Source organism: Drosophila innubila, assembly GCF_004354385.1.
Source record: "Drosophila innubila isolate TH190305 chromosome 3R unlocalized genomic scaffold, UK_Dinn_1.0 2_E_3R, whole genome shotgun sequence".
NCBI classification, from domain to species: domain Eukaryota; kingdom Metazoa; phylum Arthropoda; class Insecta; order Diptera; family Drosophilidae; genus Drosophila; species Drosophila innubila.
Genome location: NW_022995380.1, coordinates 27388830 through 27407043, shown reverse-complemented (window position 1 = coordinate 27407043; position 18214 = coordinate 27388830). Strand labels below are relative to the sequence as shown.

General features: G+C 38.7%; 1 protein-coding gene across 1 annotated transcript in view; it reads left to right on the top strand.

The window, feature by feature from the left end:
• The window catches only part of LOC117789500, a 71611-nt gene that overhangs the window by 27226 nt on the left and 26171 nt on the right, over positions 1–18214 (top strand). Inside the window, 1 exon segment of the mRNA XM_034628531.1 lies at positions 11105–11237. Within this exon segment, the coding sequence (XP_034484422.1) occupies positions 11105–11237 (133 nt within the window).

The window sequence follows — 18214 nt, the reverse complement described above, 5'->3', positions numbered from 1 at the left end:
AAGCGCTATGCGGGACGTAGTGGGGATCAAGACAAACAGCCTATGTTTGCCAAACGTGGCGTATACATAATATTAGCTTCTAAACTTTTGCAAAAAGTCAAAGCTAATTTGCGTGTGACCCGCATCAAAAGTTGCCCATATTAAAATCGAAATTCCAGCATAAAGCTGAATTGGTTTATTGTCTGTCGGCCAAAACTTTGTCAATGAAAGTTTTTAGCGACCATGCAATATGCAAATATTTGCGCAACTTTATTAAAATTCATTTTTGTCATTCATTGTCAGGCATATGAATTTACTGAGTGTCTCCGTGTGTGTGTGATTGTATAAATATCTGTGTGGTTGTTTGTGAGTGTGTGTGTGTTGATCTAAAAACTCTTGACAATAGTTTTGCCAAGTTGCTACTTTCATGGCGGGCGCGCAAACATGCAAAGAATTTTCTGCTAAGCGGCAATAATTGCAAATTCCAATGCAACCGCTTTCGCACACATACCACACTCACACACACTCACACTCGCATTGCATAAGCACCAAGTCGTTGAAAACTTTTGCCTTGTCTAACTGTCTACAAATCGCAGAGCTTTGCGAGAATCTTTGCCAAAATGTTTGCCCATAGACATTTTTGCAGTCAAAACTTGAAAGCGCACAAAAGTATGCAATAGTTTTTTATATGCCCACAATGTATGCGGTCATGTGCGTGTTTCACACACATTGTAATCCAGTTCAACACCCCCCTCCTCCCCCCACTCAACTGTCGATGCATTTATTTAATGAACATGGAATCATGCTGACGCTGTGTTTTTTGTGCTGCATGACCGGCACAAAAAATACAATAATTAAAATGACACAGTTATAATTGGCCAACTAAAAAACTGCAACAAATGCTACAATTTATACATGTAATCAAAAAATTAAGCTGCTAACTGTTTTGCGTTAATCTATTAAATCGCATCATTGTCGCAACGCAGCTTTTTATGTTGTATGCAACGTGGTGTGGCAGGAGTTCAATGGCTAACACATTTTTTATTTTATTTTATTTTATTTTATTTTATTTTATTTTTTGTATTAATTGATATATAAGTTGGCGTAGAGTAATATAAACTAATATGGCAAATTAAGCTAGTGTTAAATTAATATAGGAATAAAACTACGTCTAGATAAACTAAGATAATATATATAGAGCTATTTTAAGGTAATAATTAAGAGTTAAGGAGTTACTAATATGAGATAATTAGGATAGAATATACTAGGTCAAGAGCCGGTGGGAAAGGTCTTGAGGGTGATGAATGGCAAACACATGTGCATAAGAGTAGTACTTGTATAGTTGCTGTTGTTGTTTGTACATACCCAGTAGTTCCAGACCTTAAGGAAAAGTTGTGGAATACATGTGCCATTTTCCCTAATTGATAGGGAAAACCTAGGGGCATTGCATAAAAAACGTTTAGGTCTTTAACATTGTGATGTACTATAATCGGGCACAGAGGACACCTCCATAAGTATTTCCTAATCTAGTCCTCAAAAAAAAACCTTAGAGACTCCTCGTGGAACTCTGCCGAAAAATCAATTTGCATTAAAATGACAAAAAAATATATTTCAAATTGTTTCCTTTCGTTTATTTTTTTTTTTAATTATTTTTAATTTAAATTTTTTAATAATTTGACGACTGATGTATATTTTATTTAATTTTTTTATTCATGGCTGCTCAGAGCGGTATTCGAACCCGGGAACCCGAACTGAAAAAGTGCTTTCTGTGGCAAGTCGGCGACTCTAACCATTACGCCACTGGGCTTAAAAGTTCTTCCCTAACAATAATGTACCAATAGACTCCAATTTTAAATTATTACAAAACTAACAACAAAACGTCGAGAAATGACAACAACATCAGGGAAACGTTAGGGACAATCAAGCAAAGGGACTTTCAGAACTACAGGGTATGGACACAGCCGAATTGGTAGACGATTTGGGTCTTCAATTGAACTGCGGAAACGTAGCGTATGGCATCCATGCGCTGCCAGCGACCATAACTAACAGTTCAGTGCACACTGGAGTCTCTGTGTTCGAACAGCTGCAGCAGCAGCTACATTACGAACTTCAACTTGCAATTTGAACGTGACCGAAAAAAGATTGCCGTAGGTGTCAATTGTTTGTTGGTGTGCGCGCCGCGCACATATGTGTGAATTTATCGGTTGACATGACAATGCGGCTGCAAAATGCTTGCGTCGAACTGCACTTCAATATGCCACGGGCGACGGTCTGCCAACTGCCAACTGCCAACTGCAAACGGCAGACTAACGGTTCTGACTCCGACTCCGACTCTGACTCCGACTCCTAACTCGGTGCTCTTTGATCCCATGTGGACGAAACTACCATTAGGTAGTATGGCAGTTCAGCACAAGCTCTCACACTTTATGCCCTCACTGAGTCTGCTGTTGTGTGAGTTGTTCAATTGCCGCGAGGGTTATTTAAACAATTCCATGCCTTATGAAGCGCAGGTGGAATTTAAATAGAGTGGGAGAGAGCAGGCTTCTCATTACTTTTGTCCTTATAACCAGTCAACGCTTTTAATGACATTGTTTTAAAGCTAGTGCTATAAAATGCATTATTCTGCTTTGTCATATGGAAAAAAACCAGGGACAGTTATCATTTTAAGTTTTATTTTAAAAATCACTGTTTAATGATTATGTAATGATTTTTACGATTTTCTTCACTATTTCATTATCATTTTCTTGATTATTTTTGAGTTTTATTTTTTTGATCAAAAATAATGAATATCGATAAAGAAAATCGTAAAAATAATGATTATAAATAATTTTTATTTTTTTCGAAATATGATATATCATATGAAATTTATTAAATCATAGATCAAGAATATGTAATCATATCGGCGAAAATTTAAACACAGAAGCCATAAACTATTGTTGAGTTTTATTTTGGGTGTAAAAAATAAAAATCATTTATAATCATTATTTTTTTTTTTTTTTGATCAAAAATAATCATTATCGAATGATTTTTGTATTTAAAAAAAAATAATAATTATTTCTTACGTTCCCTGAAAAAACAAGTCTTTGCACCAAATTTGGTTGCTCTAGCTTTAATTGTCTCTAAAACGTAGTTGTTCATAGGGACGGACGGACAGATGGAAATTTGCTATATTTACTCGACTGTAAATGCTGTTGAAGAACATGTACACTTTATAGGGTGGGAAATGTCTCGATCTCCCTTTTGCATACAATCCAATAAATACTAAATACCCTTCAACTTATTTTTAAATAACTAGCATAAATATTGATTCTTTTGTGTGAATAAAATCAATATATTTGACCGAGAGTATACTCTATTCTATGCATTTGAAATGTTAATAAAATTCGCATGTAAAACACATTTCTTATATTAAAAAGTCACAACACTTCGAATTAGATCGGACTCAAGCAGCCCTCGATCCTTGCTTGGCTTTGGCAACAGAGTTGACCAAACTGGAGCCAAGCTCTCTAATGTAACCTCAACGTAAAATAATTGCTGACCAAAGTGCACTCAAATGCAGACTCATGGCCACACGTGATGACCAATGCACTTCAGGTCAAATGTTCTCAAATGTTCATGCTGCCACCCACCTGATCACACACTCACACACCACATATTCACACACAAAAACGTGTGTGAAAAGGTATTGTTAGGCAGCCGCAAGGTCTCGTTATTCTTACTTTTTTGTCGGTCAGCTTAGTTGAAGACAAGTCGCTGTAATTGATGTAATTTCTGGGCAAAGGTGCAAGACAGGCATCAAACTACACACAGAGATTTGGTGAAATAAAGGAGAGTCCTTCGGCCTTTTGCCCCACTGTGCATGTGCAACATTTGAGCTTTGTGCAAAAGTCACAAGTTGCAGCTCACATGTCAGAACCTGACCGAATCGAGGGCCATTGCCACTTGAGATACGAGTACTATTTGCTGGGTCTCAATGCTTTTGTGGTTAGACATTGAAGTGTAGGTGCCAACCATAAGCAAGTTGGCTTTAAGGCAATAGTTTGAGTCATTTAAGAATCGATTGATTTGGCAGTGAAACAAATCAATAACTGAATAACTGTTACCCACAACAACCACATAACCAGCGACCATTTGAAGGTCGATTATAATGTAAGCATCGAGCAAGTTGTTATTCTTGTTGTTATTGTTTTTGCATTTTTATTTTTATTTGCTCGAGTATTTTATTGACGTATTTGTTATTGTGTTTACTTTGTGTTTTTACTGCTCGTTCAGCCAATCGACTGACTGACTTAGTTGGCCTGACAGTCGACAGTTGTCTTGTCCTCGTATATTATTTATTATGCCGCAATTGAATTTGAATTTAGTTTATTCTTGTTTTTTCCTCCTGACTTTTATTTGGCAAGCAACAAAGCTGCCAGCTAACTGTAACTACAAGTATGGACATTTGGCTTTAATTGGGCGCACGTGAGATAATAACTACAATAACAGACAAGTAAACAACAGCAACAGCAACAACAACAGCAACAACAACATTGTCATCAGCAGTGGCAGCAACAACAAGCGAAGCAAGTGCAAGAATTTTCTTCTAATTGCAGCTTATGCAAAATATATAAGCTGAAAATGTTCTTGGCTAATTACTTAGAGTGAGTGGGCCAAAAATGGGTTAACACTTGCCAACGGCTGCCGTTAGTATTGTTGTTGCTGTTGCTATTGCTGTTGTTGCTGTTGTTATTATTTTTTAGTTGCTGTTTCGCCAAGTAGCAGCTGCTTAGCCGCCGGCTAAGTTTCTCTATGCTTCATTCTCAATTCCTCCATTCGCCTGTCTCACTGTCTCTCTCTCTCTCTCTCTCTCTCTCTCTCTCTCTCTCTCTCTCTCTCTCTCTGCAATTTTCTCGCTATCTCTGTTCGTGTGTACTTCAATCTAAAGGCGAAAATTGAACAAAGGACTTTGTTTGTTTTCAACTAAATTAGTGCAAATAGTGCACACACAGACACACACACACACACACACACAGACACACACTCGTATACACGTGCACACTTGTAAAGCGCGTGAAACATTCAAACCTGCTGCAGAGGCGGCAAAGCGACGTTACCTTGTGCCACTTAAAAGCAACAACAAAACTGCTTTGTTGCTGCCATTCACTTTCCCACACACACACACACACACACACACACATACTGACACAATGCACAGGTATTCGCATAAGTGTATCTGTATCTGTGTGTGTGTTGTGGCATTATCTGGCGCATAGTTGGCCCGCGATTTGGGCGCTCAAAAGTATGCTATGCGAGTCATTACCTTTCATCTCAATTATACAGGCACACCCACACACACACAGAGAGGGAGAAAGAGGGAGAGTGAAAGAGATAGAGCATTAGAATTTAGAAGCAGCTGTACATATGCATACATACATATTTATTTAAAGAAATTCTTACGCCCAAGACAACAATAACAGCGCATTGCCTCGTTTATGCCACACGTGACCTGCTTTGCCGTTGGCCAGGGTCGACTACAGTGCCTGCCATATAGTCGCACACTATTTTTACAAGTGTCTACAGTTAAGTACTCGCACACACACACACACACAGACACACAGACAGACACACTTTTGTTGTGCCCCTGCGAAAATTACCATGCTCAGAGGACGCATCGTCGCCGCCCAGTCCGACGGTCGTGGCGTGCAACGAGCAGAACAACTTTGGCAACAAAGCAAAGAAGAAGATGTATAAGCAGCAGGCAGCAGCATCATCTCGAAAGTAGAGCGTGGAATGTGGCAAGCAGCAGGCACAACGCACTGGGCAACTATACAGGCAAGCGAAGCAGCCGAAGCAAGCGAAGCAAGCCAAGCTAAGAAGCTGACGTAGACACAGCATTGGATTTCATTATGCGCATTTTCTACCACTTTTTGCAACGCAGCCCGTTAGCATTGCATACTTTTAGGCACTGGTGTTGTTGCTGCCTCATTGCTGTTGCTGTTGCTGCTGTTGCTGCTGTGTTTGCTTTAGCGCAGATACTGAAATGCAATTTGCATAAGTTTCACAGCTTCTTTCGTTTATATAAAGACGACTTATATATAAATATAAATAGTATGTGTATAACCCAACTGGGCGTCTCAGTCAGTGTGTTTTTTTTTCTCGCATATCTGTGTGTATATTTTATTTAAGTATGTGTTGCTGAGCTGTTGGTAGTTTCTTATAAAAAGCAAAAAAGCTGCCACGGCAACGCACAACGTCAAGATGAACAAATGAAATTTGTATCTGCCTTACACTCTATTCTTTGAAAAAAATAAAAATAAATAGAAGTATAATGCCATTGTGTAATTGAAAGCTTATGTGCCGACAAAAAGGGCAAGAAAACTCAGGTATTCAAATTAAATGAAACTCTACTTTAAAATTTCTAGTTTGCAATTACATTTTGTCATTTTGAAGCAACAAGAAATATGCGTAAATAGAAATTCTCTCTAGATAACTTAATGAACAATAAGCTTTGATTGAACTTATAACCACTGTGTGGTATAGAAAACTCAGAAAACTTAAATTATGATATTGTTGTACACTTTTCAATGAAAATACTGGAGCACAAATGCATTTAAAAGTATATTTTATTTATGTACTTGTTGCCCAAAATCTCTGAATTATGCTCAAATATACGATTATCTGATATAAACATAGCATGAGCCATTAAATTCCATATATTCTCCTGTGATTTAGTCGTATAATAAAATATTTTGTATGTATTTAAAAATTTTTGACATAAACAAAGCATCAATTAAGCTTGACCAATTTAATTTGTATGTATTTTATAGTTATTTACACACACACACACACAGATAGGGGCAATAAACTAGCACAAATTTGTCATGTCTGTCAACTGTTGCCGGTTTTAGTCTAATCCATGCCAGTGACCCCACAAGCATCTGAGCACCTAAGCCGCAGCACGCTCCACTTGGCCAAAATCCGAGTATAGGCAGTTGGTTTAGCGGCTCGCAGATACTGCGGTCTGACAGGGCAGGGCAGAGAGGGAGGGGAGATCAAGAGAGGATTGAGGCAACGATTGGCGACACTGTCACCCCTGTGCGCCTCACGGGCAAATCACTCATTACACACTCACGCTTCAGCTCACAGCGTAGGCGGAGGCGGTGGTGAGGGGGAAGGCGGTGGTGAAGGTAGAGGTGGAGGTGGACAAGCAAGTGAAGGTGGAGGCGGCAACGTCACAAATTATGTCAATTTGCTTCTGCTTCTGCCGCAGTCGCTGCCGCTGCCTCTGCTGTCAAGAGAAGCAGCTTCTGCCTAGACAGTCAGTCTCTCTGTGTGCGTGTGTGTGTGTGTGTGTGTGTGTGTGTGTCTATAGTGTTTGGTCTGCTCTTTGGGAGTTTGACATCTTACATGGGAATTACAAACGCACTGAAAATTGCTACAATGTTTTGCGACAGCCCAAACACAAATGTACACTGAACAAAAAAAATGTTCTAAAATCAATATATTGCTCTCAAAACTAAGAATTTTGGACTAAAAAATTAATTAAAAAATTAATTAAATTAAAAAAAAAACATTTCGGTATTAAGAACATTTGGCATAAGATCAAGTTCTTATTATAAGCATAAATGTTCATAAAATGTAATTTAAAAAATAAAAAAAATTAGAAATTTATTCTATTATTATTAGCAATACTAATCTTTATTGATCCGATTGGGTTTTTCTGGGTTTTCCCCAATCCTTGCAACAAATGTTGGATCATTTATAATTTTTGCTTACCCCAGATCTAACTTTAATTTTTTTTTCTTTACAGCTCATGATTTTTATTTAATTTTATTTGTATTTGTAAACTTTAACTTAATTTTGATGCTTGGTAATATTTTCTTTGCCGACTGCTTTTAGTCATGCATAAATAAAAAAATAAATAGATAAATATTTTTTATTGTTATTTTATTTTAAATTCATGTACATTTTATTCTGTCTTTGGAAATTTTATAAATGTTTTTTTATTAACTAAAGCGGCGTCTCTAACCACTTTTTGCTTTAAATAAAGTAGTACATTCTTTAACCTTCCTAGCAATTTAAGATTTTTATTCTTGTATTAATATCTTAAATTTTTTGGATTATTTTTCTTAGTATTATTAATATGATCTTAAAATTGTCTTATTTTAAAAACAAAATATTTAAGATGAATTTTCTTGATTTTAGAAGTTGGTCTTTTTTTCCAGTGCATACACAAACCCACACTTGTATGTTTGTCAATTATACTAACGCACACACAAACATTTATACACCAATATATATATATATATATATATATATATACATACATATATACAGATTTGACTGCCTGCAATTCGCGCGCGTGCCTGTGAGTTCAGTCGGCATTTTCATGTGCAAATTTTTGTAGTGTGCCATAAATTATACGACTGGGAATTGCTTTTCTATAATACGTGCGCATATTAAATAAATGTCAAAAATGTTGGCATCCTCACACACACACACACACACACAAACACATACACACACGCATTTCTACACACATACAAAGATGAGTGCAAACTGAAATTATGCGTGAGGAATTTGCTGCTGGCGAACGTTCCAAAATTAAATTACGCGCAACATTATTGCGGCTCCCCTTTTTGAGTATTAATGAGCTTTGTGTTGCTAAGCATGATGGATCTGTGTGGGAGTCGTGGGTTCATACTTCGAACAGCTGCTAGGTAAATGGCTAACGTTAAGTTTAACTCAAATCGATTGAATCGAGCAATAGAAATATCAATCAGCTTTCGACAAATGACAAATACAGTAAAACGTATCAGACTCGTACATTTTCAATAAGTATAAGTGTAAGAGAAATTATTGAGTCATAAATTAAGTCCATTGTTTCCAAACATATTTCAAAATTTCCATATTTAGACCCCGAACAAGACTCGATTTCGATGGTAAGGGTCCCCCCTTTGAAATTTCGAAAATTCAAAATTTTAAATCTCAAGTTATCACTTTTAATCAACTCCTTATATCGTAATTAGTACAAAACAACACTTTAAATTTGATTCTGAGAACTTTCATTTTTTTGTAAAAAATCATGTCAAAATTTAGAAATATTTTGACTTGTAAAGTTGCTAGGTCAGAGGTTTGAGCAACTTCGAACTGTCATAACTTTGCCAAAACCCAACCGATTTTCAAGCGGAATGTCATTTTGATCATAATTTGGCCTCTAAATTCGTTCTGTATTCAATTTTTGTTCATTTAAAATATTTAATTATTTTTGACCAAAACTTGATTTCGATGGTAAGGGTCCCCCCTTTGAAATTTCGAAAATTCAAAATTTTAAATCTCAAGTTATCACTTTTAATCAACTCCTTATATCGTAGTTAGTATAAAACAACACTTTAAATTTGATTCTGAGAACTTTTATTTTCTTGTAAAAAATCGTGTCAAAATTTAGAAATATTTTGACTTGTAAAGTTATTAAGTCAGAGCCTTGAGCAACTTCTAACTGTCATAACTTTGCCAAAACCCAACCGATTTTCAAACGGAATGTCATTATGATCATATTTTGGCCTCTAAATTCATTCTGTATTAAATTTTTGCTCATTTAAAATATTTAATTATTTTTGACCAAAACTCGATTTTGATGGTAAGGGTCCCCCCTTTGAAATTTCGAAAATTCAAAATTTTAAATCTCAAGTTATCACTTTTAATCAACTCCTTATATCGTATTTAGTATAAACCAACACTTTAAATTTGATTCTGAGAACTTTCATTTTCTTGTAAAAAATCGTGTCAAAATTTAGAAATATTTTGACTTGTAAAGTTATTAAGTCAGAGCCTTGAGCAACTTCTAACCGTCATAACTTTGCCAAAACCCAACCGATTTTCAATGTCATTTTGTTCATGGTTTGGCCTCTTTATTTATTCTGTATTCAAATTTTGTTTATTTAGAAAATTTAATTATATTTTCACTTTTAAAGCCATGGTTCTACGTTGATGGTAAGGAAATTTTGAAAATTCAAAATTTTAAATCTCAATTTTTTACTTTTAATCAACTCCTTATATCGTAAGTAGTATCAAACGACACTTTAAACTTGATTCTGAGAGCTTTCATTTTCTTGTAAACTTTAACTTGATTCTTTTCTGGTATATTCTGTCTGACACAAATATTTTTTTAAATATTATTGTCTACATTTAATGCCCTATATTTAATATTTTACTAGGATAATATAATCTTAAACATGCTTAAGCTTGGCAATGCCAGTTGCAAGTTTGCTTAAGTTGCACCAGGTACTACAATTATACATTTAAATCTAATATCCTGCTAGGCAAGGCTCTGTCGGTGTCTGTGGTCTCCCACGACCATCAGGCAATCACCTTAGCCAGCTGAAATCCAACACTCTAACCACTGTCATTCGCTGGGGATTGACTTTAGAGTCTTACTTTCCTCCGTCACAGGAGTAGCCGTAGCCTAGGCGTATCTATAATTTCAGTGACATCAATTGGCAGTTTAAATGCAAAAGATGAGGCCGCCGTGGAAATCGCAGCCAGTCGGCGGACGGACTAGGACCAAACCATCATCATATCATTGTCCTTGTCATTGTCGTTGTCGATGTCGACGTCATCGTAGTTGTCGCTGTCGTTGTCGTTGTCGTCAATTTAGCATTAATATTCCCACTCACGTACTTGGTTGTGATTATGCGACTACGACGATGACGATGACGATGGAAGCGATTGAGGTTTGGGTCAGGGTGTGGCGGGCTTTTAGATTGAAGTTAGAAATTGCAGGAGTCCTGGCTATAAGCGGGGGAAACGGGGCAGAGGGGGTTGCTTGACTGTCGTGCGGTTTGGTTTCTGTTAGTGCCTTGCGTGATGTTGGCGTGACAGTTAAAAGGCAGCATTTTGTTGACATTTGTTGATGTTTAAGGAATCGAAGAAAGTAGAAGTCAAGTAATTGCAACGACACAGCAAATAGCAAACTGAAACAGAAACTGAAACAGCAGCAACAACAAACAATTTAATATTGTGTTAATGACTTTGTCAATAGTCCTGTTGTGACATTTAAGGCTACACTTGAAAGCCCTTTTTGCATTTGTATATGTTTCCCATAATTGACTTTCTTCTGCAACCATTTTCTCTTGCCTTTCAGTTTCCACGGTGGCCGTGGAGGCCGTGCTGGGACGCACCGCATCCTTGCCATGTGACATTGAGCCAGAGGCAAAGGACGATCGTGTCTATATGGTGCTTTGGTTCCGTGAAAGCGCTGGCAAACCACTTTACAGGTGAGTACAGTCTCTGAAATGTTTAAATAAAACACAAAATAGTTTAATTTCATTTGTTGTGCTTTAGCTGTGTGTGTGTGTGTGTGAGTCAGCTGAAATTAAAGCCACTTCCGTTTTCAAGTGGCACTCATTTAAAGTTCTGGTGACCTTTTGATTTATTTGTAGGACCAGCCAACTGGCCTGCAAGTCATGAGAAATGACGCCAGTTCATAATTTTCAAATAATTTATTATTTTAATAACATCATCAATATCAACTCAACTCAACTCAACTCGACTCTACAAGACTCATGTGCCTAGTCCAGCGATGACTGGGCCAAAACAAAAGCGGGGCCAGGCCAAAAGGGGCGACATGGACTCATATATTAGCCGCAGGGCAACGGTAAAGGCAAAGGACATCAACGGCAGCCAGGCACAGGCATAGGGCAGCAAAATAATAGCAGCCAAAGTGAAAACTGTTTTGGCGGCAACTTTGATTATTTTGGGGTAGCAGCACAGTGGGTCGAGGCAAGCTGAAGTGGGGCAAAGCTAGGCGAGGTGTGTCCTGTGAGGACGCTGCTGCTGCTGTTATTTATAGAGCGAGCGCTGTGAGCGTGTGCTTAGGTTTAATATGTTGCACATTATAAGCAGACATCGATATCCTTTAGCCTTGTCAATTTTGCTTACATGTGTGCTTCCTTCTCAATATGTTGCTGGTGCCAAAGCAGTGTGTGTGTGTGTGTGTGTGTCAGGACCTGGAGCAGGGACAGGACACATGGGACAGCGACATGAACGCACGTGTATATCAAGGACAAGCGCGAACTGCTCACGAGCTGTTGCTGCTGCTGTTGTTGCTGTGGCTGTTGTTGTTGCTGCTGTTGCTGCTGATGTTGTTGCTGTTCCAGCTGCGTCTCCTGCCATTGTTGTTGCTGCTTCGTGCACTCAATTGGAAGCAATAAATTTTACTGGTGAACAGACAATGCGCAAAGGAGGAAAGCTGGCAAAAATTGTTGGCGAAAAACTAGGAAAATGTCGAAAACAATAATGTCGCAAAAATTTCCGACTTTATAACCAAAATATCCGAAAGTGATTCGAATTCGATTTCCCTTCTATACGGCAAAGAAAGATGAAAAAAGCAAGCAAGCAAATAAATAAAAGACAGTAAACAAGCAACAGTAACAGCAGCGACAACAACAATGCTAAGCCACAGCAGGTATAAAGCGAGAAATGGGAGAAGGGAATGGGGAAGGCAATGGAGAAGGGAATGGGAAAGGGATTGGACAAGGGAGATGAGGTATACAACTTGGGTATGGCATAAAATTGCCAGCGCTGCGTGAAATCGAAGGCAACTCAAGTTTTAAAGAAATGAAAGCCAACAGCTAAGACCAAAAAAGATGCCAAAATTGAAAGCTCTATTCCAGCCGTGTTCACTGCCTTTATATGCGGGTGTCCTGTTTGCCATGTGTGCCTGTGTGTGTGTGTGTGTATATATATCCGTTTTTCACATTTTGTAAGGATGTCACAGCTTGCAGTCCGGAACCAAGCCAGTGCCTTACCTAGAGCCCTCTGTCTAGGGCCCTCTGCATTTGACAGCTTCACACCCGGGCAACAACACAACTCGGCTCAGTCCCAACAGGCCGAAAGGCAAAAAATATTAAAAATTATAATGTTAAAATTTGCTTTGTTGTTTTGGACCTGACTGAGCTACGGATCTTTTAGGGTTAGCAGTGCTTATGCTATGTTTTTTTTTTTTTTTATTATTCCATCAACTGGGTTTCTTTTTTGTGCGGGATTTGTTTTTTCGATTTTGACCCCTGAAATGCGATTTTCTTATGATTTCTGTATACATTTAACTGTTGTGTTTTGGATGCTCATGTCTGTGATTTGATTGCGATAAAAAAAAACCAGCGTTAGCTTAAGGTCAATAAGCATTATTAAAATTAACATTTGCCATTGACATAAGGCTAAAAGTTGAGGGCAGTTTGGGCATTTAGTTACTGTTACAACTGTCATGTTCAATATGGCAAGTCATCAATGACAATGGCAACGGCAATAACAACGATAAAGCTCACATAATAAAGAAGGGCAAAGGCAATGAATACGTTGTCCTGTTCCGTCCTGTTTCGTTCTGTTTCGTCCTGTTTTGGCCTATCGGTGGTATCCATAAAAAGCGGAGTATGGCTGCAATCAAGGTTAATTGATTTTTAAAGCCCTCTGGATTGCCTGGTTGCCATGCAGCCAGCAGCATGGGGCTTAAATAATGAAATTTTCTGTACTGCAAAACGATGGCAGGTTTGCGTGTTGGGTCTACCATCTGTTGTGGCTGTCAAAGGAGCCATAATCCGTGTAACAGCCCACGCTAACTGCCATAATCGTCAGCGGTAGCCACTGTGCGGTGCGGAACGGAGCGGTTCGGTGCGGTTCGGTTCGCTGAGCTGAGCTCAGCTTCGTTGAGGCGCTGCTCATAAATATAGTCAACTTTCAGGTTGGCGGCCTGGCAATCGAAAGTGCATTCACTCCAGAGAGAGACAGAGAGACAGAGAGAGAAAGAGAGAGCTTGTGTGTGTGTGTGTGTCATGCATTTGGCGCCCTACTTGAGAATCTGCCGGCCACAAAAGTAATAAACCACGAAATGGTATTCAAAATGGCTGGCAATAAAATCCGGCAACAGTCGCAGTCACAGTCGCAGTCGCAGCAGCAGCGAGCGTTGTTGGTAAGTCGGCCAAAAGTCGAGCCAATGGCAATTAACTCGAGTGCATTTTCGGGGTTTTACGAGCAGCAGAAACCAGCGCCAACCAACGGCAACAGCAATGCCAACAGCAATGGAAATGGAAGTAGCAACGCCAACAACAGCAACACCAATTGCAACTGTGCCGCACTTTGCACAAATTCCAGTTAGATGGGTTATTTAAAAGTGTAATTAAGTCGTTGCATGTGTGTGAAGAACGGAAATGCAAAGAGCGCATGCAAATCGATATTCAGCCACTAAACTTTTGAGTTGCATTAATGCATCCACAGTCACAGCCACATTAAATGCCTCCGAGGGGGGCTTTTCAGACTTTATAATGGCTTTGGTGGTTTTTGAATTGTCCAAATCGCAATCTTCAATTAACTAGCTTAATGTCTTAAAGTTCAGCTGAATTGATTGAAAAGTATATCTTACTACAAATGTGTATTCATTTCTTAACATCATTTGCCAGTGCCATAACTTTGCCAAAATCAACAATCAACAATCAACAACAACAACAAAAAAAACAACCAACAAAATAGGCGACCTACGAAGATGAAACTTTTATTTTGAATTTATTGCCAAATTTATTGGACGACACTGCATAAATTTGAACTTGGCCAACATGAAGGAGTTTTCGGCTTGTTTTTTTTTTCTTTCTGTTTGTTCTCCCTTTTTTTTCATATATTCATATGCTACAAATTATATAGTAAAAGCAAAGAAGCGGAGACAAGAAAAAAGCAAACAAAACAAAAACACCAGCGGCAACAATGTGCGGAATGATGCCAACAAATGTCAACACTGTGCGAATGGCAATGGGAGGGGTAGAAATAGAGCGGGAATTCGGGAAAAACTGTTGTTGGCAATAACAAAAGAAATTTACAGATATTACACAGCATGGCTCCATAATAATACCAATACAGAGGCGCATTGCTCGACAGTATGATACCCTGTGCCCAGGTACTCAGTACTGAAAGTTAATTTTCAACCGATTGTTCCTATGGCAGCTGTATGATATAGGCAACCGATCTGAACCAAATTTGGCCATGATAAATAACCCCAACTTAAATGCATATTCTATGAGATTGGTTAAGATATCTCAAAAAACAAAAAACTTTTTCATATAAAAACTCGATTTTCGACGGAAAGTCTCCATGGCAGCTATATGATATAGTAGGCCGATTTGAACCAAATTTGGTCAGGATGTGTAATACCAACCCAGATATATATCGTGTCAGATTGGTCGAGATATCTCAAAAAAGGAGACATTTTTCATACTAAAACTTCATTTTTGATCTATCGTTCCTATGGCAGCTATATGATATAGAGGTCCGCTTCAAAAAAAAAAAAAACTTGATCTGCGTACGGTATCCAAGAACCTACTTACCAAGTTTGAAGTCTCTAGCTCTTATGGTCTCTAAGATCGACGCGTTCAAACAGACGGACAGACGTACAGACAGACGCACAGACGGACAGACAGACGGACAGAGCTAGAACGACTCGGCTGTTGATCCTGAGCAAGAACATATACACTTTATGGGGTCTGCAACGCCCCCTTCTGCCTGTTACATACAGGGTATAAAAACAAAGGGGCAGTAAAACCATTTGCATATATGTGTATGTGACTGTGTGGGTGTGTGTGTGTGTGCGTATTTGTGTATGAGGGCGTGAACAGCTCTTTTTACATTCATATTTCTCGCCTGCTTTTTGTTTGTTTTTGCGAGCGAACCAATTTAAAATTTGTTGCGAGTTTTGTCGAGTTACGTTGCACAATTTTTGGTATTTCAGTTACAATACTGATATGTCTCGGCTCAAATGTAATGCCAGTGCTCTTCTTTCCACACATATGTAAATGTATCTATGTGTATATGATTTGGTTTTTTTTTCGTGGCTCTTTTTACGTAATTTAATAGGGGCTGCCAGACATAATACCAAGCAATTTCCACCTTTTTCCTTTACAAGTTTATTCTGCAAAACACACAGACACACACAGTGGCTGGTGGTCCATGATGTGAAACCTTTGTATGCCCTCATAGTTTACAGCCATTGTCTGTCGCTGCATAATTGAAGTCAACAGTTTTACCTTAGTAGATCCGTTCCGCCTCCAACTCCCAATGTTGGGAAGTGGCAAGAGGCAGCGACATGTGCTTAAACTGTCAAAAAATACCGTCAGACACACGGGCAAGCATACAGACATAGACACGAACACGGACACGAATACGGACTCGCTGTGACACATACTGTCATAAAATTATTCAATGGTTATTGTCAGCGTCATCAACTCACAGAAAGTAAAAAGTTTTCGGTCCTTTTTCTGCTGTTACTGTTGTGTTTTCTTCCCTTTTGCAATTTTTTTTTGAATAGCATTTTGTAAGCGTTGCAAAACAAAAAGGCAAAAACATTAAATGGCAATTTGAGAAGGTTGTCGTATATTGGATTAAGGGACGCAGGGGAAAATTCACATATGTGCTTAGACAATGACCAAAGAAACCAAGTTGCCAAAAAAAAAAAAAAAAAAAAAAAATATTTTAAAAATAGAAACAAAACGTAATTACCAAGCAGTGTCCAAGGTCTGCTCGGGATTTGTGCGCTCGTTTTGTTTAAATAACGTAGCTCATTCATTCAAGCGAAAGATAAAGTGCTACCAATTAACGCAAAATAAATAAAACTCAACTAATTGTTGGAAAAAAGAGAACCACAGACAAAAGAAATGAAGGAGCATCAGTCTGAGCGCTGGGACCCAAGGCAAACTCTTCAAACGTCCACTTGGCCATTTGGCTACTTGGCCACAACTGACGACGCGACGCGACGCGACACGACACGACGACAGTCAACATTTCTGCAACTGCCACAATGTTGTCTTCGTTTTCCTGCCAAGCGCTTGGCCCATTTCTATTTTTACATCTTCCATTGCCATCATTTTCTTTACAATTTTTACTGCTCGGCGTTCACATTTTGTTTTTGTCTTTTTTTTCTGCCTTTTGCTTTGCTCATTGTGCAAACTTGGCATTATTGTTTCCTAAGGCCAACAGCAAGAAACACACAACGTCAACAGCGAGCAGGCCAAGCCAAGCCAGTTTTGGCCAGAACAAGACCAACTAGAGTAAAATAGAAAGGGATCTTTCTTCAGTCTTCAGCAATTCGCAGCCCTCGTCTTATCGCTGCTGTTGTCCCCTTTGTTGACTATTCAGCGTTCTCTATTGTTTGCGAAAACGCAAAATTAAAACTAGCACCAACTGAGGCCCAAATTTTAACCTTTAAATATACTTGTATACCCTCTACCTGTGACACATTATAAGAAAAGTGGGAAAATTCTTACGATAATTTACGAAATAAAACATGTGTGCTAAGTATCAGCAAAATAAATTCTACTGCTAAAAATTAAATTCTGATAATTCTTTTAAAGTTGTCAACTTCAAATTAAATGTACAGGATAGCTTCAACTCAGGCAATCTCGACTAGCGCATTCAAGCAATTTTTTTTTCAAAAGCCTGTAGAGTGCGTAAATCGTTGAACTGCGCCTTTGTTTACGTATTCGCGCACATATATTTAATTAAGCTAATTAGGGTACGTGCTCTGGGCCAAAAAGCGGCTTAAGCGCGTCTTTGAGAGAGTAATTTATGCGCCGCATGGCTTGCTTTGCTGCACTTCAACAATAATTAGAAATGGCTGCCTGGTCAACACATGTCACAGTCGGAGCTGTCGTAGCTGTTGTCGCTGTGGTTCTGGCTGTCACTGTTTAGCGGCTAGCTGGCGGAGGGAGAGAAGCGGGGGCTTAAGACGCGTTGTGATAAGCATAAGAAATATGAGCACCGGATATAAATTGTGTCAGCGGCAAAATGATAAAAAACCACTTAAAGGCGCAAACAATACTGCTGGCAGGCAGCCGGCACAATGACAAACCGCTCGACTAACCGCAAGCGCAGCAATACCAAGAGGGCAACAACAACAGCAACAGCAACAACGACAATAACAATGATAGCAACAACGACGGAAACAACAAAAGGACACAACTTGTGTTGTCTGTAAGGTCTCTCTGTGTGTCTGTGTCTGTGTCTTTGCTTTTGCCAAGTCATTTGCGGCACTCGGCGACTGTCTGACCAGCTATAGGGTGGGGCAAAAACTGTTGTGGGACTGTGTTGGGAACTGGAAGTGTATGGTGAGGTTAGGTTGCTACTTGGACATTAACAAATACAATAAAAGCGCCAAAGATAGCACGTCAGGCTTTTTAATGCGCAAAATTGCAAACGTTGTCGGCCGAGCTGCGAAAAT